Source organism: Pseudophryne corroboree, chromosome 10 (genome assembly GCF_028390025.1).
Source record: "Pseudophryne corroboree isolate aPseCor3 chromosome 10, aPseCor3.hap2, whole genome shotgun sequence".
Lineage (NCBI taxonomy): Eukaryota > Metazoa > Chordata > Amphibia > Anura > Myobatrachidae > Pseudophryne > Pseudophryne corroboree.
The window spans coordinates 15784130-15811006 of NC_086453.1; the positions used below are offsets into that span (position 1 = coordinate 15784130).

Below are 26877 nucleotides of genomic sequence, written 5' to 3' on the forward strand. Positions count from 1 at the left end.
AATGTCACAGCAGTGGCACATGTGAACCGCCAAGGCGGGACAAGGAGCAGAGTCGCAATGGCGGAAGCCACCAGGATTCTTCGCTGGGCGGAAAATCACGTAAGCGCTCTGTCAGCTGTCTTCATTCAGGGAGTAGACAACTGGGAAGCGGACTTCCTCAGCAGACACGATCTCCATCCAGGAGAGTGGGGACTTCATCAAGAAGTCTTTGCAGAGATAACGAGTCTCTGGGGAATTCCTCAAATAGACATGATGGCGTCACGTCTCAACAAAAAGCTTCTGAGGTACTGTGCCAGGTCTCGGGACCCTCAGGCAGTAGCAGTAGATGCCCTAGTGACACCATGGGTGTTTCAGTCAGTCTGTGTTTTTCCTCCTCATCGCAAAGATTTTGAAGATTATAAGACAGAAAAGAGTACAGTTGATACTCATTGTTCCAGACTGGCCTCGAAGGGCCTGGTACTCAGATCTTCAGGAAATGCTCACAGAAGATCCTTGGCCCCTTCCTCTCAGGGAGGACCTGTTGCAGCAGAGGCCCTGCGTATTCCAAGACTTACCGCGGTTGCGTTTGACGGCATGGCGGTTGAATGCAGAATCCTAGCCGAGAAAGGTATTTCTCCGGAGGTCATACCTACTCTGATAAAGGCTAGGAAGGAGGTGACGGCGAAACATTATCACCGTCTCTGGCGGAAATATGTCTCTTGGTGTGAAACCAAGAATGCTCCTACGGGAGATTTCCATCTGGGCCGTTTCCTCCTCGTCCTACAGACAGGAGTGGATATGGGCCTAAAGTTAGGCTCTGTTAAGGTACAGATTTCGGCCCTATCTACATTCTTTCAGAAGTAATTGGCTTCTTTACCAGAAGTCCAGACTTTTGTGAAAGGAGTGCTGCACATCCAGCCTCCTTTTGTGCCCCCAGTGGCACCCTGGGACCTTAACGTGGCGTTACGGTTTCCTTAAATCTCACTGGTTTGAGCCCCTTCAAATGGTTGAATTGAAATTTCTCACCTGGAAGGTGGTCATGTTATTGGCCTTGGCATCTGCAAGGCGCGTGTCAGAATTGGCGGCCTTGTTTCACAAGAGCCCCTATTTGGTTTTTCATGTGGATAGAGTGCAATTGAGGACTCGTCCTCAATTTCTGCCTAAGGTGGTGTCTTCATTTCATATGAACCAACCTATCGTGGTGCCTGTGGCTACGAGCGACTTGGAGGACTCCAAGTCCTTGGATGTGGTCAGGGCCTTAAAAATTTATGTAGCCAGAACGGCTAGGGTTAGGAAAACAGAGGCTCTGTTTGTCCTGTATGCAGTAGAGATAAGCGGATTCGGTTTTACTCGGTTTTCAAAACGGCATCTTATTGGCTCACGGATGTCACGTGTTTTGGTTAGCCAATAAGATGCCGTTTTGAGAACGGAGTAAAACCGAATCCGCTCATATGCAGCCAACAAGGTTGGTGCACCTGCTTCGAAGCAGACTATTGCTCGCTGGATCTGTAACACGATACAGCAGGCTTATTCTACGGCTGGATTGCCGTTATCAAATTCGGTGAAGGCCCATTCCACTAGGAAGATGGGCTCTTCTTGGGCGGCTGCCCGAGGGGTCTCGGCATTACAGCTTTGCCGAGCAGCTACTTGGTCGGGTTCAAACACTTGTGCTAAATTCTACAAGTTTGATACCCTGGCTGACGAGGACCTTGCTTTTGCTCAGTCGGTGCTACAGAGTCATCCGCACTCTCCCGCCCGATCTGGAGCTTTGGTATAAACCCCATGGTCCTTACGGAGTCCCCAGCATCCTCTAAGACCGGTAAAATCTTTTTCTCCTAGTCCGTAGAGGATGCTGGGCGCCCGTCCCAGTGCGGACTGGATCTGCAAGACTTGTATATAGTTGTTGCTTACATAAGGGTTATGTTACAGTTTGGAATCGGTCTCTGACTGATACTGTTATTGGTTCATACTGTTAACTGGTTATGTGTATTCCAGATTATATGGTATGATTGGTGTGGGCTGGTATGAATCTTGCCCTTAGATTAACAAAATCCTTTCCTTGTATTGTCCATCTCCTCTGGGCACAGTTCTCTAACAGAGGTCTGGAGGAGGGGCATAGAGGGAGGAGCCAGTGCACACCCATACTAAAAGTTCTTTATAGTGCCCATGTCTCCTGCGGAGCCCGTCTATACCCCATGGTCCTTACGGAGTCCCCAGCATCCTCTACGGACTAAGAGAAAAAGATTTACCGGTAGGTTTAAAATCTTATTTTCTGTATTCTGAAGAGTCTCTGCCCATACACTTCAGAGCACACCGCTCTGACAGTAGACTAGACCAAGCTTGCCTGATAAGTCTCCTAGGTAACAGCATACCCTGTGTATTAATACAACAGTCCTGCACATTGGGGGTAATTCAGACCTGATTGCAGCAGCAAATTTGTTGGCAGTTCAGCAAAACCATGTGCACTGCGGGGTGGGGGGTGGGGCGGGGGGGCTTGGAGATGTAACACGTACAGAGATGTTAGGTTTGAGCGGGTTATTTTGTTTCTGTGCAGGGTAAATACTGGCTGCTTTATTTTTACACTGCAATTTAGATTTCAGTTTGAACACACCCCACCCAAATCTAACTCTCTCTGCACATGTTACATCTGCCCCCCCCGCAGTGCACATGATTTTGCCCAACTGCTAACAAATTTGCTGCTACGATCAGGTCTGAATTACCCCCATTGTCCATTAGCTATATACCACCACTAAGCGTGCAGAACAGATGAGGCAAATATCACATTAAACACATTCTTTATTCCAAACAGAAGTATACAGAATAGAGCAGAGATCCGATCCTCAGAGAGAAAGCCTCCATGCGCAGTTCTACTTATCCTATTGAAGCAATTAAAATCATTCATTTTCCTAAAACTTTAGGTTCATTTCTTTTTTACTTGGTAAAAGAATTGGTGCTTCTGTCCTGAAGCAGATTTAAACCCAAAGAGTTTAAAATATCAAACGGGATCATTTTGAAAAAAAACTTAGTTCAGACTGAAGTTAGAGGATCCCAACAGTAAATCAGGGGTCTCTGTCCAGCGAGAGATGGCTGCAAGTGACCAGTAGTTAGCCTGCTGCCCATTATCCCACCGTGCACACCTCCCAAACACACACAGCAGTTGCAAACCTATACAAGGGTGCAGGTTTCGAGGACAGGAAATTTATGTTTTAGGAGACCATTTGGAAAAGTAAAACAATCCATCGATAGAAAACACAGGTGCTCATGAAACTGCAGCAAGATGGGCCAACGTATAAGCATAGTAGCTTGTTTTCTGGGGGAGGGGGCAGTCTACCCCAACAGCTTACGAGTAAAAGGTGGACAAGTCTATCTCAGCATGTTCGGCTGCAGTCTGGCCCTGGATAGGAATACAGAGCCAACGTTTGCTATTGATGCAGAGATAACAAGATGGCCTTTGTTCCAAAAGTTCCTTTGTAAAGATGGTGTCTTGTAGAACCCAACTCTCTGCAATCAAATCGCCGGAGTGAGGAGTCGTAAGCGGTTATAAATGCAAGGTAAATGAATAAACTAGGCTAAATAAAAATAAATTACCCATAATATTTGGCTGCACAGAATGGCAGCTTGCCATGTGACCGGCACTAGCCCCACTCTGAATGGCCACTAATGAGCAACAGTCCAAGATAAAAACTAAGATATTCCTAAGGAGGAAGCCAAGCACTTGGTAGAATTCCAAGTCCGACTGTAACTAATAGGCAGAAATGTGCAGTCAGTTGGGAGCACAGGGGTGGCGGGGTGATAAAAACAGAAATTAAATTCCAAATATATATGATTAGCCCCTGTACCGCACTCTGTAAGCAGGGCCCCAGCTGAAGGTGGTGGTGGTGGGGCTCATTATCTCAAATGTCCATCAAGTCTCCTCCCCAGGGGACAGTGATGGTGAATGAGGTAATTTCCCGCGCCTGGTAAGACATCCTGGTACCGCAGAACACGATTCCGGCCATGGGTTAAGAAGATTCTTGTGTAGAAGAAAGTGGGATGAAGTCACCTTGTCCGCTCAGTTGTTTATTTTCTCAATCTCGTCAATGTCATTGGAATCGAGCTCCTCAATCTTCTTATCTAGAGGGGAAACGGGAAGGAGAGCATTTAGCAGAACCAGAAAGCCAGCTGCGTCCACCGCGTCAAGTCATTTACATAACAGATTAAATCTATATTTATTCCAAGACAATATGACACCTATTAAAAGCTTGACCAACTGCGCCATGCATCCCATGTAACTTCAATGTCTCCTCTTATAGACCCAACTCAGCCCCCTGTACAATAAATAAATAGTAACCTTAGCAGGCCCAGCCTGACGTTATGGAATGGGGGGGTCGTGTGGCAGCACCAATTAATGGATGCCTGGCAGCATAATTTAACTGTTGCTGCGATCGAGTGCATATGCTGCAGGAGCCCACCTTTCTGCCTGCAGCTTCCTGAGAGGTGAGCAAACACGTGCTAAAAAAGGTTCATGGCTTGGGCACTTCAACCCGGAATCTATATTGGTTTAGCTGCCACACATCCATGTGGAATTGCTGCTCTATAATGTACGTGTCAACCTGAGAGAGTAGAGGACAGACTGTAAGCCTGCCCCCTGCTGCAAGTAACAAATTGAGACCGGACAGTAAATACGTACTGAAGTGCTGCTGGATTTGCATCAGGATGTTCATGCTGTGTTTGCTGTCCACCATATTGATAGCCAGACCCCTCTTGCCGAAACGGCCAGTACGGCCTATTCTGTGGAGATAAGTCTCGTTGTCTGGATTGCCATCTTTGTCCACGGGGAGGTCAAAGTTTATCACCACGGAGACTTGCTCGACATCAATGCCTGGCGGAGGAAAAGGAACAGGTTTATACGCAGAACACGGCAAACTGTTAAATTAACGGGCCCATTAACGACTGCATATTTATAGCATATTCCAACACTTTCACAAGCGGCCAGGTAAAAAGCTTTTCCATTTTACAGTCTAGACATGCTACAAACACAACTGCCCCACTCCGGAAGGTTCCCTGATGTGTTGCAGTCAGGAGACCATAGGTGCATAACACCCCTATTTCTCATCGTCACTAGTGGTGCGAACCTTTGTTGCTGCTTCAATTGTACTAATGTGTTATATCGTGGGCGTCCTTGTCCCCTTGCACGCCCAAGAAACGTTCCCAGGTATATCCTGTGATCTTATGAACGCTGCGCTTCTCCAGTGGGAAGAAATACAGCGTCAAGATTTAAATAAAAAAAAATAAAAAAATATAAACACGCATGCAGAATGAGCTCACCTCTGGCGCACACATTGGTGGTAACCAGCACCTTCTCTTTTCCTTCTCTAAATCGGTCAATGACCGCTGCCCTCTGCTCCACCATCATCTCTCCGCTAAGCAGCGCCACCTGGTGGCCCTCTTTGGACAGCTCACCTGCCAACCAAGATGCAGTCTTACGAGTCTGTACAGAACACAAAACACATGTATTAGACAGAACGATGGTTCCAATTCACAGACCCAGCCCCCCCGTTCTAGGTTCCAAACTCACGTGGCAGAAGATCATTGCTTGCGCGATGGTTATGACGCCATAGATGTTGCACAGTGCATGGAACTTCTCTTCCCGGCTGTTGCAGAGCACATAGTACTGCTTAATGGTGTCCAGCGTCTCCTCTTCTCGCTTCAGCTTGATGATGTTGGGCTCGGGGACCACTTTCTGAGCAAATTTCCACACCGAATCCTCAAAGGTAGCCGAGAACAGGAGCATCTGGCAGTCGCTCGGCAACATCCTACAATATAACAGCTCCCATCAAGTTCCACACACACACACACACACACACACACCGGCCACAGACAGACAGACAGAAGGGGCAGTTCCACCACTTACCTCTGGATACGGATGCTCTGGTCCTGGTGCCCCTGCGTTGCTATCATGACATCGGCTTCATCCAACACAAACACCTTCATCTTCTTGGGATCGATGAACTTCAGCTTGGAGCACCAGTCCAGCACCGTCCCAGGTGTTCCGATAACGATCTGTTCCGGGATTTTATAACCGCGCTCCACTGAGGACACAGCAGAGGAGAATGTTACATGACGGTATCAAAACCCAGACGGGAAACAAGATATTCTCTTCATAAGTATGAAGGCTTGTCTCAGAATGAGTTTCCATCACAATAATGCAGCCTGTCCATACTCTACAGCCATAGATCTCACCAGTTGACACTAAGCTATGCGAGACGCTTACTACCAAGCACTTAGCAGACCCTTCTGCATTATAATCTAATAACTACTGCGATACGGGTCTCCCATTGCTCAGACGTGCTGTTAGATCTTAGATCCACGTGAAACGCCCCCCCTACAAGTCTTGTGCAACTTCTGCCTAATGTACGCTTCTGGTTACTGCCATGGTAGAAGACAGGTGGAGTTACACAAGATTAAACACCAAGAGGTGTGTTTAGCTACAACGCCACCCCCCCCAAAAAAAAAACAAAAAAAAAAAAAAACACCCCATTGCCAGGCCAAGCCAGATCTACACAAGGTCTATGAATGTTTTGGATGACTGCTCAGGAAGTTCAGTTCTAGAATACAGGTCACCAATCAGAAGACCGCACTCTGCTCCCTGCAGAGAGAGCAATGTTTTCCACAAGCGGAACCCTGACAGTACAATGTCTCGTCACTGGCTCCTAGTCGATGCATGTTCTGCATTCTTAGGAAAAGTAAAAGCGATAGATCCACCCTGCAGATTAAGACATTTAAATATTCCCCATTGATGTTACACTGTCAAAGTCAAAAATATTACATAGAAAGAACATACAAACTACACACATTTAAGTCGCTATACTTGCAAATATGCGCAGCGAGCACAGCAATATATGGTAACACACGCATTTGCTCAGACATGGCACGGAGATGGATTCGGCGCTTGTTTCATACAGTACATGGTTATGATAATGTCGGGCACCAGACATCATGGAGATTTAGAATTGGCTGATGAATTGATGTCATGAATGTGTATTATTTGAACAGAACCAGATGCGCCCGTCATGTTTGGTATTGAAGCAAGCAGATTGATGTGTGGGTTAGTTTGAGGATTGTTGTGAAGTTGTGGGACATTGCAGCGGATAGATATGATTATATGTATAAAAGCGAAGATCATTTTGTTAGAACAATGAATGATCAAGCCAACCCTTTACTAAGATTTCAGGGCTGAACCTGATTAGCATATACAAAGCAAGAGAGACCCCTCCCCCAGGAACTAGGAAAACAGGCATGGCTAGAAAAGAAGTCAGTTTCAGTTTGCTTGGGGCCTCTGAGGACAGATATACTGTAGCTACTCACACAGCTACCTGGCACCCAGCAGCATGGCGGCTACATCCCCAGGACTGACCTCCAAACTAAAGGCTAAGTATTGAATTCACATGGCTAGATAAGGAAATATAGACAGATTGCTTTAAGGTCAATGGTGCTGGTTTAAATAGGATATTGTAACTTGTTTGTGTGATAGATCTGGGAATATGTGCTGGTAGCAATGGCAGGCTGATATGTGTGGTTACATTGTGATCTGGTCTTGTGATGAATATGCTCTGGTTATTGAGATACTGAAGTTGTTTGGAATGTGAAATTGAATAAGATGGTTCTAGGAAGTTGGATTGTAATTGTGAAAGGTGATTTAGATGGTTTGGAATTGTAAAATCAGAACATATGCATTGTTTTGAGGCTTGGACATTTTGGAATAAAATGGAGTCTTGTGTCTTCTGCTATGTGATTGTGGTGTAGCAGAGAGTGCCATGTGTTTGGACCTGCAAATCTAAAATGGCTGCTGCCGGGTATTTTCCCCTCCCCCTTTCAACCATGTGGTGCAGTCTTTGGAATCATGGGAGTTTTCCCAAAATGGAGTCTAGCTTCTGTCCCATGCGGTATTGTAGGGTTGTGTATATAGGGACAGCCAGTATGGGTAAGGTCAAGTATTTTCTCCACAAAGATTCTCAGCATTGACTAACTGTGCAGCGATTGTCTCTCACATGTGTAGTTTTATCTGCAATCATATTGTTCTTATTGTTATTGTGAGCCATATCTCTCTCTTCTCCTCTTTCTCCCTCATTTTCCCTTAAACGTAAATTGTATTGTATTTCCTGTGTAGTTATCTGGTTAGTTAGTCTATGTTACATTGGTAGTGTATAATTGTATTGTATTATTCTTTTGCAAGCATACCATCCAATATATATATATATATATATATATATATATATATATATATATATATATATATATATATATATATATATATATATATATATATATATATATATATATATATATATATATATATATATATATATATATATATATAAGGCGTTAGACCCTAAGCCCAGGTATCTGTGTATTTCTTATAGTGTTAAGTATTCTCAGAGCGTCGGTGACGCTCAAACAGCTTTTAAGTTAATAAGGTTATACTGTGCTGCATCTACACTCTATCACTACACTAAGGTCTTACTGCATAATACACTGTTTATGGTTTAGATATAAAGGTTTAACATTGTGAGCGTCAGCGCCGCTGGTGATCTCCTCGTGGTCCCGAGCGTCCGCTACGCTATAGCGAATCATTACGTTAGTCGGCAGCCAATAGCGTGCCTGCCTGTGATCTCTTGGCCGTGAGCGAACGTGACGCTTGAGCGTCTCGACTACGGCTAAGCGATTGTTACGCAACGTGCGTACCCTTACGGTACACCATACGTAAATAGCGTACAGTGTTCTTAGACCTCATAAAGGGTATTATATAAGATAAATATTTAGCTTTATCAACACCCATGTATTGTTTTAAAGTGGTAGCACGCACTACTCGGTGCAATTCTTCCGAGTGCACCATTACACTGCGGAACACGCATCCCGTGATAATCAGGCGTGTTCCATCAGCCATTACTTACACTTGTTTCCTCTGACAGCATAGGCCAGTTTCATCTCTGGATAGAACTTCCCCATCTGCTCAATGACTTTTCCTGTCTGCAATGCCAACTCATAGGTGGGTGAGAGACACAGGCACTGCAGGGAAACGAAGGGTTACAGATCAGTGCATGGTCTAGTACACAGGGACACACCCACATGCAACTATGGTTACAGATTATAAAATAAGAATTTACTTACCGATAATTCTATTTCTCGGAGTCCGTAGTGGATGCTGGGGTTCCTGAAAGGACCATGGGGAATAGCGGCTCCGCAGGAGACAGGGCACAAAAAAGTAAAGCTTTACTAGGTCAGGTGGTGTGCACTGGCTCCTCCCCCTATGACCCTCCTCCAGACTCCAGTTAGGTACTGTGCCCGGACGAGCATACACAATAAGGGAGGCATTTTGAATCCCGGGTAAGACTCATACCAGCCACACCAATCACACCGTACAACTTGTGATCTAAACCCAGTTAACAGTATGACAACAGAAAGGGCCTCTTAAAGATGGCTCCTTAACAATAACCCGAATTAGTTAACAATAACTATGTACAAGTATTGCAGATAATCCGCACTTGGGATGGGCGCCCAGCATCCACTACGGACTCCGAGAAATAGAATTATCGGTAAGTAAATTCTTATTTTCTCTATCGTCCTAAGTGGATGCTGGGGTTCCTGAAAGGACCATGGGGATTATACCAAAGCTCCCAAACGGGCGGGAGAGTGCGGATGACTCTGCAGCACCGAATGAGAGAACTCCAGGTCCTCCTTTGCCAGGGTATCAAATTTGTAAAATTTTACAAACGTGTTCTCCCCCGACCACGTAGCTGCTCGGCAGAGTTGTAATGCCGAGACCCCTCGGGCAGCCGCCCAAGATGAGCCCACCTTCCTTGTGGAGTGGGCTTTTACAGTTTTAGGCTGTGGCAGGCCTGCCACAGAATGTGCAAGTTGAATTGTGTTACAAATCCAACGAGCAATCGACTGCTTAGAAGCAGGTGCGCCCAACTTGTTGGGTGCATACAATATAAACAGCGAGTCAGATTTTCTGACTCCAGCCGTCCTTGCAATGTATATTTTTAAGGCTCTGACAACGTCCAACAACTTGGAGTCCTCCAAGTCGCTAGTGGCCGCAGGCACCACAATAGGTTGGTTCAGATGAAATGCTGATACCACTTTAGGGAGAAAATGCGGACGAGTCCGCAGTTCTGCCCTATCCGAATGGAAGATTAGATAAGGACTTTTATAAGATAAAGCCGCCAATTCAGATACTCTCCTGGCAGAGGCCAGGGCTAGTAACATAGTCACTTTCAATGTGAGATATTTCAAATCCACCTTTTTCAATGGTTCAAACCAATGGGATTTGAGGAAATCTAAAACTACATTTAGATCCCACGGTGCCACCGGAGGCACCACAGGAGGCTGTATATGCAGTACTCCCTTGACAAAAGTCTGGACCTCAGGGACAGAGGCCAATTCTTTTTGGAAGAATATTGACAGGGCCGAAATTTGAACCTTAATGGATCCCAATTTGAGACCCATAGATAATCCTGATTGCAGGAAATGTAGGAAACGACCCAGTTGGAATTCCTCCGTCGGAACCCTCCGATCCTCGCACCACGCTACATATTTTCGCCAAATGCGGTGATAATGTTTCACGGTGACTTCCTTCCGTGCCTTAATCAAGGTAGGAATGACTTCTTCTGGAATGCCTTTCCCTTTTAGGATCTGGCGTTCAACCGCCATGCCGTCAAACGCAGCCGCGGTAAGTCTTGAAAAAGACAGGGACCCTGCTGTAGCAGGTCCCTTCTCAGAGGTAGAGGCCACGGTTCGTCCGTGAGCATCTCTTGAAGTTCCGGATACCAAGTCCTTCTCGGCCAATCCGGAACCACTAGTATTGTTCTTACTCTTCTTTGCCGTATGATCTTCAATACCTTTGGTATGAGCGGCAGAGGAGGAAACACATACACTGACTGGTACACCCAAGGAGTTACCAGTGCGTCCACAGCTATTGCCTGTGGATCTCTTGACCTGGCGCAATATTTGTCCAGTTTCTTGTTGAGGCGAGACGCCATCATGTCTACAATTGGTCTTTCCCAACGGTCTATTAACATGTTGAAGACTTCTGGATGTAGACCCCACTCTCCCGGATGAAGATCGTGTCTGCTGAGGAAGTCTGCTTCCCAGTTGTCCACGCCCGGGATGAACACTGCTGACAGTGCTATCACGTGATTCTCCGCCCAGCGAAGAATCTTGGCAGCTTCTGCCATTGCACTCCTGCTTCTTGTGCCGCCCTGCCTGTTTACATGGGCGACCGCCGTGATGTTGTCCGACTGAATCAACACCGGCTTTCCTTGCAGGAGAAGTTCCGCCTGGCTTAGAGCATTGTAGATTGCTCTTAGTTCCAGAATGTTTATGTGAAGAGACTTTTCCAGACTCGTCCATACTCCCTGGAAGTTTCTTCCTTGTGTGACTGCTCCCCAGCCTCTCAGGCTGGCGTCCGTGGTCACCAGGATCCAATCCTGAATGCCGAATCTGCGGCCTTCTAATAGGTGAGCCTTCTGCAACCACCACAGAAGTGACACCCTTGTCTTTGGTGACAGGGTTATTCGCAGGTGCATCTGCAGATGCGACCCTGACCATTTGTCCAACAGATCCCTTTGGAATATTCTTGCATGGAATCTGCCGAATGGAATTGCTTCGTAAGAAGCCACCATTTTTCCCAGGACTCTTGTGCATTGATGTACTGACACTTTTCCTGGTTTTAGGAGGTTCCTGACCAGATCGGATAACTCCTTGGCTTTTTCCTCTGGAAGGAAAACCTTTTTCTGAACCGTGTCCAGAATCATTCCTAGGAACAGCAGACGAGTTGTCGGGATTAAATGGGATTTTGGAATATTCAGAATCCACCCGTGTTGTCTTAGCACCTCTTGAGATAGTGCTAAAGCTGTCTCCAGCTGTTCTCTGGACCTTGCCCTTATTAGGAGATCGTCCAAGTATGGGATAACTAATACGCCTTTTCTTCGAAGAAGAATCATCATCTCGGCCATTACCTTGGTAAAGACCCGAGGCGCCGTGGACAATCCGAACGGCAGCGTCTGAAACTGATAGTGACAGTTTTGAACAATGAACCTGAGGTACCCCTGGTGTGCGGGGTAAATCGGAACGTGTAGATACGCATCCTTGATGTCCAAGGATACCATAAAGTCCCCTTCTTCCAGGTTCGCTATCACTGCTCTGAGTGACTCCATCTTGAACTTGAACTTTTTTATGTAGAGGTTCAAGGACTTCAGATTTAGAATAGGCCTTACCGAGCCATCCGGCTTCGGTACCACAAATAGAGTGGAATAATACCCCTTTCCTTGTTGTAATAGGGGTACTTTGACTATCACCTGCTGAGCGTACAGCTTGTGAATGGCTTCCAACACCCTCTCCCTTTCGGAAGAGACGGTTGGTAAGGCAGACTTCAGGAAACGATGAGGAGGATCCGTCTCTAATTCCAACCTGTACCCCTGAGATATTATCTGCAGGATCCAGGGGTCTACCTGCGAGTGAGCCCACTGCGCGCTGTAATTTTTGAGACGGCCCCCCACTGTCCCCGAGTCCGCTTGAGAGGCCCCAGCGTCATGCTGAGGTTTTTGCAGGAGCCGGGGAGGGCTTCTGTTCCTGGGAAGGAGCTGCCTGTTGGTGTCTCTTCCCTCTTCCTCTGCCTCGTGGCAGGTACGACAAGCCCTTTGCTCTCTTATTTTTGTAGGAGCGAAAAGGCTGCGGTTGAAAGGTCGGTGCCTTTCTCTGTTGGGGAGTGACTTGAGGTAAAAAAGTGGATTTCCCGGCAGTAGCCGTGGCCACCAAGTCTGATAGACCAACTCCAAATAACTCCTCCCCTTTATACGGCAAAACCTCCATGTGACGTTTTGAATCCGCATCGCCTGTCCACTGTCGTGTCCATAAGGCTCTTCTGGCTGAAATGGACATAGCACTCACCCGAGATGCCAGTGTGCAAATATCCCTCTGTGCATCACGCATATAGATAAATGCATCCTTTATTTGTTCTAACGACAGTAAAACATTGTCCCTATCTAGGGTATCAATATTTTCAATCAGGGATTCTGACCAAACTACTCCAGCACTGCACATCCAGGCAGTTGCTATAGCTGGTCGTAGTATAACACCTGCATGTGTGTATATATTCTTTTGAATAACTTCCATCTTTCTATCTGATGGATCCTTAAGTGCGGCCGTCTCAGGAGAGGGTAACGCCACTTGTTTGGATAAGCGTGTGAGCGCCTTGTCCACCTTAGGGGGTGTTTCCCAGCGCGCCCTAACCTCTGGCGGGAAAGGGTATAATGCCAATAACTTTTTTGAAATTATCAACTTTTTATCAGGAGCAACCCACGCTTCATCACACACGTCATTTAATTCTTCTGATTCAGGAAAAACTGTTTGTAGTTTTTTCACACCATACATAATACCCTGTTTTACGGTATCTGTAGTATCAGCTAAATGTAACGTCTCCTTCATTGCCAAAATCATATAACGTGTGGCCCTACTGGAAAATACGTTTGAATTTCTACCGTCGTCACTGGAATCAGTGCCCGTGTCTGGGTCTGTGTCGACCGACTGAGGCAAAGGGCGTTTTACAGCCCCTGACGGTGTTTGAGGCGCCTGGACAGGCATTAATTGATTGTCCGGCCGCCTCATGTCCTCAACTGACTGTTTAAGGGAAGATAAACCATCACGTAATTCCACAAATAAAGGCATCCATTCTGGTGTCGACCCCCTGGGGGGTGACATCTGCATATTTGGCAATTGCTCCGCCTCCACACCAATATCGTCCTCATACATGTCGACACCACGTACCGACACACACCGCAAACTCACAGGGAATGCTCTAATGAAGACAGGACCCACTAGCCCTTTTGGGGAGACAGAGGGAGAGTCTGCCAGCACACACCACAAAGCGCTATATATACAAGGGATATCCTTATATTAAGTGCTCCCTTATAGCTGCTTTAATATATATATATATATATATAGCCATTAATGTGCCCCCCCTCTCTGTTTTACCCTGTTTCTGTAGTGCAGTGCAGGGGAGAGACCTGGGAGCCGTTCTGACCAGCGGAGCTGTGACAGAAAATGGCGCCGTGTGCTGAGGAGATAGGCCCCGCCCCTTTTTCGGCGGGTTCTTCTCCCGCTATTTTTCCAGTCAGGCAGGGGTTAAATATCTCCATATAGCCCCTATGGGCTATATGTGAGGTATTTTTAGCCTTGTATAAGGTTTATATTTGCCTCTCAGAGCGCCCCCCCCCAGCGCTCTGCACCCTCAGTGACTGCCCAGTGAAGTGTGCTGAGAGGAAAATGGCGCACAGCTGCAGTGCTGTGCGCTACCTTATGAAGACTGAGGAGTCTTCAGCCGCCGGTTTCCGGACCTCTTCACGCTTCAGCATCTGCAAGGGGGTCGGCGGCGCGGCTCCGGGACCGGACTCCACGGCTGGGCCTGTGTTCGATCCCTCTGGAGCTAATGGTGTCCAGTAGCCAAGCAGCAAATCCACTCTGCATGCAGGTGAGTTTACTACTTTCCCCCTAAGTCCCACGTTGCAGTGATCCTGTTGCCAGCAGGACTCACTGTAAAGAAAAAAACCTAAACTAAACTTTCTCTAAGCAGCTCTTTAGGAGAGCCACCTAGATTGCACCCTTCTCGTTCGGGCACAAAATCTAACTGGAGTCTGGAGGAGGGTCATAGGGGGAGGAGCCAGTGCACACCACCTGACCTAGTAAAGCTTTACTTTTTTGTGCCCTGTCTCCTGCGGAGCCGCTATTCCCCATGGTCCTTTCAGGAACCCCAGCATCCACTTAGGACGATAGAGAAATATATATTACAGTCTTTATTGACTATTACAGGTAGATGCAAACCACGATGAATCACAGAAGCCAACCAGCGATCAGGTTACATCTAGACAATGAAAGCATGTGTCCGTTTGGTTGCAAGATCTCCTGGTAAAATGCTATGAATAGAAGGAACCCTGATGTAGTGGACAGTTCTCCACCCATGTGTCCTTACGAATCCACTATATCCTGATAGACGGGATGCTGATGGTCAGAATAAAGACAGCGGTATCTCGACAGCCCCCCAGGAAGTACCCTAACCCTCCCCTGACCCCAACCCTCCCTTGTGGGTGCCTAACCCTAACTTCACCACTGCCTATACCTAACCCTCCCCGCTTGGTGCCTAACCATACCCTTCCTGTCCCTGCACCATAATCCACCTTCTAATAACCAACCCCCGCAGAAGGCTGGACAAACAATAAAGAATTTGACGCCGGGATACCGCCCTGACCTCAGTCAGTATTTTAAAAGCAGCCTTACGCAATCGATCGGAATTCCGAAAATTGGCATTTCGACCGCCAGGATCCCGTTTGGCGGCATTTTAACTGCACCCCGTCCTTACCTGTGGATATCTATTTGCAGGATTGACCCGAGAGAGCATAGCTAGAACGAAGGCAGCTGTTTTTCCTGTGCCGGACTGCGACTGAGCAATTAGGTTCTGGGGTCTGGGGAAAAATAAATAAAATAAAAATTATAATACCCTGCAAGGGAGAACACACACGGTACTGCAGGACTGGGTTTACAATTTACTTCAACGTTCCAGGGTCTGAAATCTCATTGTCAGGAAACAGCATATAAGCGCAAGTGTACGTGACTGGGCGTCCAGCAAATGCGCTATGGGCAGAACTTTACAATGAATGATCCATGGCACGAGCGCAGGTCGAGGCTTTACCCACACCCCCAGCACTACACACTTACGGCTCTGCCAGCATCATCGGCAACGCATTCTCTTGGATTTTAGACGGTCGGTTGAACCCCATGGCGTAGACCCCTTCTAGGAGCTGCGGCTTTCTGAAAACAGAGAATGTAAAAAGCTGTAAAAGACGGTCACAGAACTGGGGACTGAACTGTATTCCAGAAGTGTCAACACAAGGAGGGCGAGAAAATGAGAATGATTCTTTTACACGAACAGTGCTGCAATGTTAATTCTGTTAATTAATTTTAGCAGCAGGCTGTTCATACAATAATAAAGATTGTTAGTGTAGCCATAGACTAATTGTTCCTACGGTACTCGGGACGCTGGTCAGGAGAGTGGGGAATTATCTACTAAGCGCAGGCCTGATATAGCTCCGTGCAGACGCGGCTTCTTCCAGCCAGTTGCCGTGGAGACACAGGCGAGAGATTTGGCTCCGTAATGTAATTATCACTGTTCTCTTGCAGCGGCTGCATTTTACCAGGGAAGAAGCTGCCTAGCGTGTACCAGGGAGAGAACAGCCAATACATACATAACGTGTCAGGACATAGAATGATACCAAATGTGTTACTGATCAGACGGGGTCAAGCTAAAAAAAATGTAACCTACAGATTACAAGATGGGGCAGGGACATTAAGACCTACAGATCTGAGAATGTTCCTGACGGCTGGTTATGTACCGTACACAGCCCAATTAGTGTCGTACTACAGATCCCAGCACAAGGTTCCCGTTGGGTTTGAGTAATGTATGGGGGAGAGGTCTCAGTTATTGAGCGCCAGTACTTACAGCCTCAGCTCCTCAAAGGATTTGACAGAATACAAAGGAGAGTTCGGATCTCGCTGCAGAACTTCCACTTGGTTTGTGGTGTTAACCAGGTTATTTCGTATAAGTTTGTTGAGCAGCGACTGTGCAGCTTTGTCCTCTGAGAAAAGAAATAAAATGTATATACACATTATCCACCTCATTGCAGAGATAGCAGCACTGATTGTGAACATTTCTAGGTCAAACATAACCATCGTGTCCCCTCTTAGTACACATCACTGACGTGATCTGCCATCTATTCCATCTGCAATTGTGATACACCTACATTATCAGGCGGAGGTAGAGATGGACTCTAGGCCGTAACTGCATGCATGAAGATATAGGCATATGTTTGCCTGTATATAGGGCTGTACGCATTGGGACCACCCAACATGTACCAGGGATGTGGAGTCGGTATACTAAGCCTTCGTCTCCTCATCTTTCAGTGCTCTCTTTCATATGAGGCAGATGTATATTAGCAATAACAAATCTAATCTAGGAAAATGGCAGCACAAGGCATTTGCGTCACCGCCCCACATAAATTAGGCTACGACTGAACATAATGTATTTTTTGTACAAATTCTTAAAGATCTTTGCTAAATTCCATTCCAAAGTGAATAAGAGTCAAATCATAGAAGGGGGATATGACGGCAGAATCGGCACAATGCACCTGCATCACAAGTTGAATTGAATCCCCTACATAAATAATGGGGGGGGAAAAAAAATAATAGGATTTTAATTACCTACCGGTAAACCCTTTTCTCGTAGTCTGTAGAGGATGCTGGGGTCCACATTAGTACCATGGGGTATAGACGGGTATACCAGGAGCTATTGGCACTTTAAGAGTTTAATAGTGTGGGCTGGCTCCTCCCTCTATGCCCCTCCTACCAGACTCAGTCTAGAAACTGTGCCCGAGGAGACTACATACTTCGAGAGAAGGATTATACACAAATAGTGGTGAGATTCACACCAGCTCACACATACAAGGCACCTCAAGCCTTCTAGCTTGAAAACTCAACAGCTGAACAAGATTACTTACCAAGTAACAAAACAGTACTTACAAAGAACTAAGCAGTACTGAACTAAGTAACCACTGCAGGATCACGAAGCGTTGGGCAGACACCCAGCATCCTCTATGGATTACGAGAAAAGGATTTACCGGTAGGTAATTAAAATCCAATTTTCTCAAACGTCCTAGAGGATGCTGGGGTCCACATTAGTACCATGGGGATATACCAAAGCTCCCAGAACGGGAGGGAGAGCGACGGGAGGGAGAGCGCGGAGGCTCCTGCAGAACTGATTGACCAAACTAAGTCCTCAGAGTCCAAAGTATCGAACTTGTAGAATTTAGCAAACATGTTCAACCCCAACCAAGTAGGCGCTTGGCAAAGTTGTAAAGCTAAGACACACCGGGCAGCCAGAAGAACCCACCTTACAAGTAGAGTGGGCCAGATTTTGGACACCGCAATCCTGCCGTAGAATATGCATGCTGAATAGTGAACCTGATCCAGTGAGAAATAGTCTGCTTAGAAGCAGGACACCCAATTTTCTTGGGATGATACAGGACAAACAGAGAGTCCGATTTTCTGTGATGAGCAGTCCTCTTCACATAAATCTTCAAAGCCCTCACCACGTCCAAGGACTTTGATGGAATTGAGGAGTGAGTAGCCACTGGCACCACAATAGGTTGGTTGATATGAAAAGCCAACACAAAATTTGGAAGGAACTGCTAACGCGTCCTGAGCTCAGCTCTATCTTCATGGAAGATTAAATAGGGGCTTTTACAGGACAAAGCCCCCAATTCAGACACGTCGAGCAGAAGCCAAGGCCAACAAAGTGACAGCCTTCCATGTGAGAAACTTGACCTCAACCTCCCGTAGAGGCTCAAACTAATCAGACTGCAGGAACTGCAACACCACGTTAAGATCCCAGGGTGCCGTCGGCGCCGCAAAGGGAGGCTGGATGTGCAGAACCCCTTTCAAAAAGGTCTGAACCTCAGGGAGGGCAGCCAATTGTTTCTGGGAAAAAATATATATATATAGATAAGGCCGAAATCTGGACCTTTATGGATCCCAAACGCAGACCCATATCCACACCTGCTTGCAGGAAGAGGAGAAACCGTCCAAGTTGAAACTCCACCATAAGAAATTTCTTGGATTCACACCAAGACACATTTTTTCCCAAATGCGATGGTAAGGTTTAGACGTTACCCCTTTCCTAGCCTATATCAGGGTAGGAATAACCTTGCTCGGAATACCCTTACAGGCTAAGATCTGTCGTTCAACCGCCATGCCGTCAAACGTAGCCGCGGTAAGTCCTGATAAGTGAACGGTCCATTGCAGAAGGTCCTCGCGTAGAGGAAGAGGCCACGGTTCTTCCAGCAGTAGAGCCAGAAGATCCGCGTACCAAGCTTGCCTTGGCCAGTCCGGAGCAATGAGAATTGCCCGAACCCTTGTTCTTTTTAGGAGCTTCAGAATTCTTGGAATGAGTGGAAGTGGAGGGAATACATACACTGACTTGAACACCCACGGAGTTACCAGGGCATCCACCACCACTTCTTGTGGGTCTCTTGACCTGGAACAGTACCTCTGGAGTTTCTTGTTGAGACGCGAGGCCATCATGTCTATTTGAGGTACACCCCAACGACTGGTCACGTCTGTGAACACCTCCGGATGAAGGCCCCATTCTCCTGGAAGGAGATCGTGTCTGCTGAGGAAGTCTGCTTGCCAGTTGTCCACTCCTGGAAGGAAGATTGCTGGCAACAGCAACACGTGCCTTTCTGCCCAGAAGATTCTTGTCACCTCTGACATTGCAGCCCTGCTCTTTGTTCCTCCCTGTCGACTTATGTAGGCCACCGTTATCACACTGTCCGACTGTACTTGAATGGCCGGATCTTGCAGAAGATAAGCCGCTTGGAGAAGACAGTTGTACACGGCTCTTAGTTCCAGAATGTTCATTGGAAGAATGGCTTCCTGATTTGACCACCTTCCTTGGAAGGTTTCCCCTTGGGTGACCACTCCCCAACCTCAGAGACTTGCATCCGTGGTCAGAAGGATCCTGTTCTGGATTCGAACCTGCGGCCCTCCAGAAGGTGAGGCTTTTGCAACCACCAGAGGAGATAAATCCTTGCCTTTGGTGAGAGACGTATCCTCTGGTGCATGTGCAGAGGAGATCCCAACCATTTGTCTAGGAGATCCAGTTGGAAGGGTTGAGCATGGAATCTCCTGTACTGTAGAGCCTCGTAGGAGGCAACCAACTTCCCCAGAATGGGAATGCACTGATGAACAGATACCCGGGCAGGTTTCAAGACATCCCGGACCATGAATTGTATCACCAACGCTTTCTCTCTTGGAAGAAACACCCTCTGCACTTCTGTGTCGAGGGCCATTCCCAGGAAAGAATCTCCTCGTCAGCTCCAGATGTGATTTCGGAAGGTTCAGAATCCAACCGTGATTCCTGAGTAGTTGAGTCGTAAGAGTGATGGACTGCAATAACCTCTCCCTGGACACTGCCTTTATCAGTAGATCGTCCAGGTATGAAATTATGTTCACTCCCTGCCTGCGGAGGAGAACCATCATCTCTGCCATCACCTTGGAGAACGCCCTCGTTGCCGTAGAGAGACCAAACGGCAGTGCCTGGAACTGAAAGACTGTCTAACAGTGCAAATCAGAGATAAGTCTGATGCGGCTGCCAAATTGGAATGTGGAGGTACGCACCCTTGATATCCAGGGATACCAGAAACTCTCCCTCCTCCAGACCTGAGATCACTGTTCTGGGAGACTCCATTTTGCATTTGAACTCCCTCAGACAGGAGTTTAACGATTTCAAATTCAAAATTGGCCTAACAGAACCATCCGGTTTCGGTACCACAAAAAGGTTCGAATAGAAACCCTTGTTGTGCATATGAGGGGGAACTGGGACAATGACCTGTGACCCTTCCAATTTTTGGATGGCTTCCTGTGGGATAGCCCTGTCTGCTGGCAAGCCTGATTTGAAGAAATCGGTGAGGCGGAAGTTCTTGAAACTCCAGCCTGCACCCCTGGGACATAATATCCTGTACCCAGGGGTCCAGGCCAGACGACACCCACACATGGCTGAATCGTCTGAGCCTCGCCCCCACCGGTCCACCATCATGCTGAGGATTTTGATGTACCAGAAGCAGGCTTCTGGTCTTGGGAGCCTGCAGTAGCAGTTTTTTGGGGATTTTGCCCGCCATCCTCTAAAGAAGGTGTTATGCGGCTTGTTCTCTTGTTTTAGGAGTCCAAAAGGACTGTGACGTAGCTGAAGAAAAGGGTTTCTTTGTAGCAGGCGCAGCTGAAGGAAGAAAAGGTGACTTACCTGCAGTTGCCGGGGAAATCCACACATCTAGCGCTTCCCCAAATAGAGCCTGACCTGTGTAGGTTAGGTTCTCCACGCCTCTCCTTGATTCCGTGTCGGCAGACCATTGGCGCAGCCATAGTCCTCTACGAGCAGAGACCGATATGGAAGATATCCCTGCAGCCATCGAACCAAGGTCTTTCATGGATTCCACTGTAAATCCTGCAGAATCCTGTATGTTACGCAAGAACAATTCAACGTCACTTTTATCCATTGTATCCAGTTCCTCTAGTAACGTGCCTGACCACTTTACTATAGCCTTAGAAATCCATGCACAGGCAATAGTAGGATGTAGTATCGCCCCTGAAACCATGTATATGGATTTGAGCTTAGTGTCAATTTTGCGTTCAGCCGCTTCTTTCAACGCGGCAGATCCCGGGACAAGTAAAACCACCTTTTTTGACAGTCTGGATACAGACGTGTCAACTATGGGTGGATTTTCCCATTTTTCCATCTTCCTCAGGGAAGGGGAATGCAACCAGAACCTTTCTTGGGATCTGGAATTTTTTCTCTGGGTTTTCCCAGGATTTTTCAAATATAGCATTTAACTCTTTAAACGCAGAAAAGGTTAGCAAGGCTCTTATTATTTGTGAAGTAAGCCTCCTCAACCTGTTCAGGTATTGCGTCAGCAATATTTAACACATCTCTAATGGCTTCAATCATCAACTGCACCCCTTTCGCAAGAGATGCCGCCACCCCCCACCCGCAGCACGTCCCCATCACAGTCTTAGGTATCTGTGTAATCTTGCATAATCTTGGCAAGAGCACGTTTTTGAGAGTGAGTGCCAGAGGGCTCTGAAGGTGCCGACCCGGAGTTTTGTAAAACCCGAGTTGCAGTTTCATTCTCTGCTACCCTAGTAGAAATCATACCCTTAATAGAGGTTAACCACTCAGGTTCTCTTATTGGAATCTGTGCTAAACCAGAGCAATCCTGATTATATGGAATGGGATCATCCTGAAAGGACATATCCTCTGCAGCATATGATACAGAATCCCTAGACATGGCTTATGTGAGACAGCAAGCACCCCACACACACACAGGGAAATGGCAGAGTTTCCCCCCTAAGAATGCCAAGAGAGAGACAGAGTTCGGAGCCAATCCACACACAGCTCTTTAGGAGACAATGGACACCCTTTACCAGCGCCAGCTGTGTACCTTAATAGGTTACACAGTCTATTGCACAGTCTCTCCCCCCCCCCACAACCCTCTGGTACCGTACAGATAGCTGGAGTTGGAGGGACAGCTCTCCGTCAGCGTGTCTGCATGCAGGAAAGATTGCGCTGAACGCTGCTGGGTACGCTCCGAGAAGCTCCGCCCCCTTTTCTGGCACTGCTTCCCGCTCTGTTCGAATTTTATACTGGCCTGCGGAATTGTGCTGGCATTGTTCTGGGTTCCCCCTTAGGCTCGCCGCCCAGTGTAGGGGCTGGATCAGGGCGCCCCTCACAACGCCGCACTATGTACCGCTAGCCCCGGAGAGCAGTTAGTACTGCGCTCATACTCTGTCGACGCCATCTTCACACCAGCTCCCCGCTTGCCAGGGGGACTGGTGACTAACTCGCCACCGACATCTTCTGGCTCTGTAAGGGGGTGTCGGCATGCTGCTGGGGTGAGCGATCCCCTGTGGCGGGTAACGATCTATCCCCTCAGGAGCTCAGTGTCCAGTCAGCGGAGATAGTGGCTCAGACCCCGCAGGGCGGACACTACTCCCCCCCCCTTAGTCCCACACTGCAGGGAGGTTGTTGTCAGCAGCCTCTCTGTAAAATAATAAACTCTAAATAAATTTTTTTTTTTTTTTATAAAACACCCTTTACTAAAGAAGCTCTGTAGAGCTCCCCTATCTGTGACCGGCTCCACCGGGCACATTTTCTAAACCGAGTCTGGTAGGAGGGGCAAAGAGGGAGGAGCCAGCCCACACGCAAACTCTTAAAGAGCCAATGGCTCCTGGTGGACCAGTCTATTCCCCATGGTACTAATGTGGACCCCAGCATCCTCTAGGACGTGAGAAACAAAAAGCCTAAAAAAAAACTTTTTTTTATTTTAACAGAAACACAGGACAAACCTTAAAAATAAGATTTTACTTACCGATAAATCTATTTCTCGTAGTCCGTAGTGGATGCTGGGACTCCGTAAGGACCATGGGGAATAGCGGCTCCGCAGGAGACAGGGCACAAAATAAAAGCTTGAGATATCAGGTGGTGTGCACTGGCTCCTCCCCCTATGACCCTCCTCCAAGCCAGTTAGGATACTGTGCCCGGACGAGCGTACATAATAAGGAAGGATATTGAATCCCGGGTAAGACTCATACCAGCCACACCAATCACACCGTACAACTCGTGATCTGAACCCAGTTAACAGTATGATAATTTTAAAGGAGCCTCTGAAAAGATGGCTCAACAATAATAACCCGAATTTTTTGTAACAATAACTATATACAAGTATTGCAGACAATCCGCACTAGGGATGGGCGCCCAGCATCCACTACGGACTACGAGAAATAGATTTATCGGTAAGTAAAATCTTATTTTCTCTAACGTCCTAAGTGGATGCTGGGACTCCGTAAGGACCATGGGGATTATACCAAAGCTCCCAAACGGGCGGGAGAGTGCGGATGACTCTGCAGCACCGAATGAGAGAACTCCAGGTCCTCCTCAGCCAGGGTATCAAATTTGTAGAATTTAGCAAACGTGTTTGCCCCTGACCAAGTAGCTGCTCGGCAAAGTTGTAAAGCCGAGACCCCTCGGGCAGCCGCCCAAGATGAGCCCACTTTCCTTGTGGAATGGGCTTTTACTGATTTTGGCTGTGGCAATCCTGCCACGGAATGTGCAAGCTGAATTGTACTACAAATCCAACGAGCAATCGTCTGCTTTGAAGCGGGAGCACCCAGCTTGTTGGGTGCATACAGGATAAACAGCGAGTCAGTTTTCCTGACTCCAGCCGTCCTGGAAACATATTTTCAAGGCCCTGACAACGTCCAGCAACTTAGAGTCCTCTAAGTCCCTAGTAGCCGCAGGTACCACAATAGGTTGGTTCATGTGAAATGCAGAAACCACCTTAGGTAGAAATTGAGGACGAGTCCTCAATTCCGCCCTGTCAGAATGAAAATTTAGGTAAGGGCATTTACATGATAAAGCCGCCAATTCTGACACACGCCTAGCTGAAGCCAAGGCCAACAGCATCGACACCTTCCACGTGAGATATTTTAAATCTACCGTAGACAATGGTTCAAACCAGTGTGATTTTAGAAATCTCAACACAACATTGAGATCCCAAGGTGCCACTGGAGGCACAAAAGGAGGCTGTATGTGCAGCACCCCTTTCACAAATGTCTGAACTTCAGGTACTGAAGCCAGTTCTTTCTGGAAGAATATCGACAGGGCCGAAATTTGAACCTTAATGGACCCTAATTTTAGGCCCATAGACAGTCCTGTTTGCAGGAAATGCAAGAAACGACCCAGTTGAAATTCCTGTGTAGGGGCCTTCTTGGCCTCACACCACGCAACATATTTACGCCAAATGCGGTGATAATGTTTTGCGGTTACTTCCTTTCTGGCTTTTACCAGAGTAGGGATGACTTCTTCTGGAATGCCCTTGTCCTTCAGGATCCGGCGTTCAACCGCCATGCCGTCAAACGCAGCCGCGGTAAGTCTTGGAACAGACAAGGCCCCTGCAGTAGCAGGTCCTGTCTTAGAGGTAGAGGCCACGGTTCGTCCGTGAGCATCTCTTGAAGTTCCGGGTACCAAGACCTTCTTGGCCAATCCGGAACCACGAGTATAGTTCTTACTCCTCTCCTTCTTATGATTCTCAATACTTTCGGTATGAGGGGCAGAGGAGGGAATACATACACTGACTGGTACACCCACGGCGTTACCAGAGCGTCCACTGCTATTGCCTGAGGGTCCCTTGACCTGGCGCAATATCTGTCCAGTTTTTTGTTTAGACGTGACGCCATCATGTCCACCTTTGGTCTTTCCCAACGGTTTACAATTTGGTGGAAGACTTCTGGGTGAAGTCCCCACTCTCCCGGGTGAAGGTCGTGTCTGCTGAGGAAGTCTGCTTCCCAGTTGTCCACTCCCGGAATGAACACTGCTGACAGTGCTATCACATGATTTTCCGCCCAGCGAAGAATCCTTGCAGTTTCTGCCATTGCCCTCCTGCTTCTCGTGCCGCCCTGTCTGTTTATGTGGGCGACTGACGTGATGTTGTCCGACTGGATCAACACCGCCTGACCCTGAAGCAGAGGTTTTGCTTGAATTAAGGCATTGTAAATGGCCCTTAGTTCTAGAATGTTTATATGAAGAGATGTTTCCATGCTTGACCACAAGCCCTGGAAATACCTTCCCTGTGTGACTGCTCCCCAGCCTCTCAGGCTGGCATCCGTGGTTACCAGGATCCAATCCTGAATGCCAAATCTGCGGCCCTCTAGTAGATGAGCCCTCTGAAGCCACCACAGGAGAGACACCCTTGTCCTTGGCGACAGGGTTATCCGTTGATGCATCTGAAGATGCGATCCGGACCATTTTCCCAGTAGATCCCACTGAAAAGTTCTTGCATGGAATCTTCCGAATGGAATCGCTTCGTAAGAAGCCACCATTTTTCCCAGGACCCTTGTGCACTGATGCACTGAGACCTGTCCTGGTTTTAGGAGGTTCCTGACTAGCTCGGATAACTCCCTGGCCTTCTCCTCCGGGAGAAACACCTTCTTCTGGACAGTGTCCAGAATCATTCCTAAGAACAGTAGACGTGTCGTTGGAATCAGCTGCGATTTTGGAATATTTAGAATCCATCCGTGCCGACTTAGCACTACCTGAGATAGTGCCACTCCGACTTCTAACTGTTCCTTGGTTCTTGCCCTTATCAGGAGATCGTCCAAGTAAGGGATAATTAAGATGCCTTTTCTTCGTAGAAGAATCATCATTTCGGCCATTACCTTGGTAAAGACCCGAGGCGCCGTGGACAATCCAAACGGCAGCGTCTGAAACTGATAATGACAGTTTTGTACTACAAACCTGAGGTACCCTTGGTGAGAAGGATATATTGGGACGTGGAGATAAGCATCCTTGATGTCCAGCGACACCATATAGTCCCCCTCTTCCAGGTTCGCTATCACCGCTCTGAGTGACTCCATCTTGAATTTGAACCTTTTTATGTAAGTGTTCAAAGATTTTAGATTTAATATTGGTCTCACCGAGCCGTCCGGCTTCGGTACCACAAATAGTGTGGAATAATACCCCTTCCCCTGTTGTAAGAGGGGTACCTTGATTATCACCTGCTGGGAGTACAGCTTGTGAATGGCTTCCAGAACTGCCTCCCTGTCGGAGGGAGACTTTGGTTTTGTCTGAGTCTGCTTGTAAAGCCCCAGCGTCATGCTGAAGACTTGGCAGAAGCAGGGGAGGGCTTCTGCTCCTGGGAAGCGGCTGCATGGTGCTGCCTTTTTCCTCTTCCTCTGCCCTTGGGCAGAAAAGAGTGACCTTTTGCTCGCTTGTACTTATGGGAACGAAAGGACTGAGTTTGAAAAGACTGTCTTTTTCTGTTGATGTGAAGTAACCTGGGGTAAAAAGGTGGATTTTCCAGCCGTTGCCGTGGCCACCAGGTCTGTTAGACCAGCCCCAAATAACTCCTCCCCCTTATACGGCAATACTTCCATGTGCCGTTTGGAATCTGCGTCCCCTGACCACTGTCTGGTCCATAATGCTCTTCTGGCAGAGATGGACATTGCGCTTACTCTTGATGCCAGGGTACAAATATCCCTCTGCGCATCACGCATATATAGCAATGCATCCTTTAAATGTTCTATAGTTAACAGAATATTGTCCCTATCCAGGGTATCAATATTCTCAGTCAGGGAATCCGCCCATGCGACTCCAGCACTGCACATCCAGGCTGATGCGATTGCTGGTCGCAGTATAACACCAGTATGTGTGTATATACTTTTCAGGATATTTTCCAGCCTCCTATCAGCTGGTTCTTTGAGGGT

General features: G+C 47.4%; 1 protein-coding gene across 1 annotated transcript in view; it reads right to left on the reverse strand.

Annotated features, from left to right (window-relative positions):
* Nucleotides 1–2757: 2757 nt before the first annotated feature.
* LOC134965789 (ATP-dependent RNA helicase DDX19B) overlaps nt 2758–26877 on the reverse strand; it is a 50131-nt gene continuing 26011 nt past the window's right edge. The window contains exons 4-12 of the mRNA XM_063942154.1: nt 16511–16646; nt 15730–15822; nt 15374–15476; nt 8913–9027; nt 5873–6050; nt 5537–5774; nt 5287–5449; nt 4649–4840; nt 2758–4092 (exon numbers count right to left, since the gene is read on the reverse strand). Of these exons, the coding sequence (XP_063798224.1) occupies nt 4031–4092; nt 4649–4840; nt 5287–5449; nt 5537–5774; nt 5873–6050; nt 8913–9027; nt 15374–15476; nt 15730–15822; nt 16511–16646 (1280 nt within the window). The 3' untranslated portion in view covers nt 2758–4030. The remainder of the gene's footprint in view (nt 4093–4648; nt 4841–5286; nt 5450–5536; nt 5775–5872; nt 6051–8912; nt 9028–15373; nt 15477–15729; nt 15823–16510; nt 16647–26877) is intronic.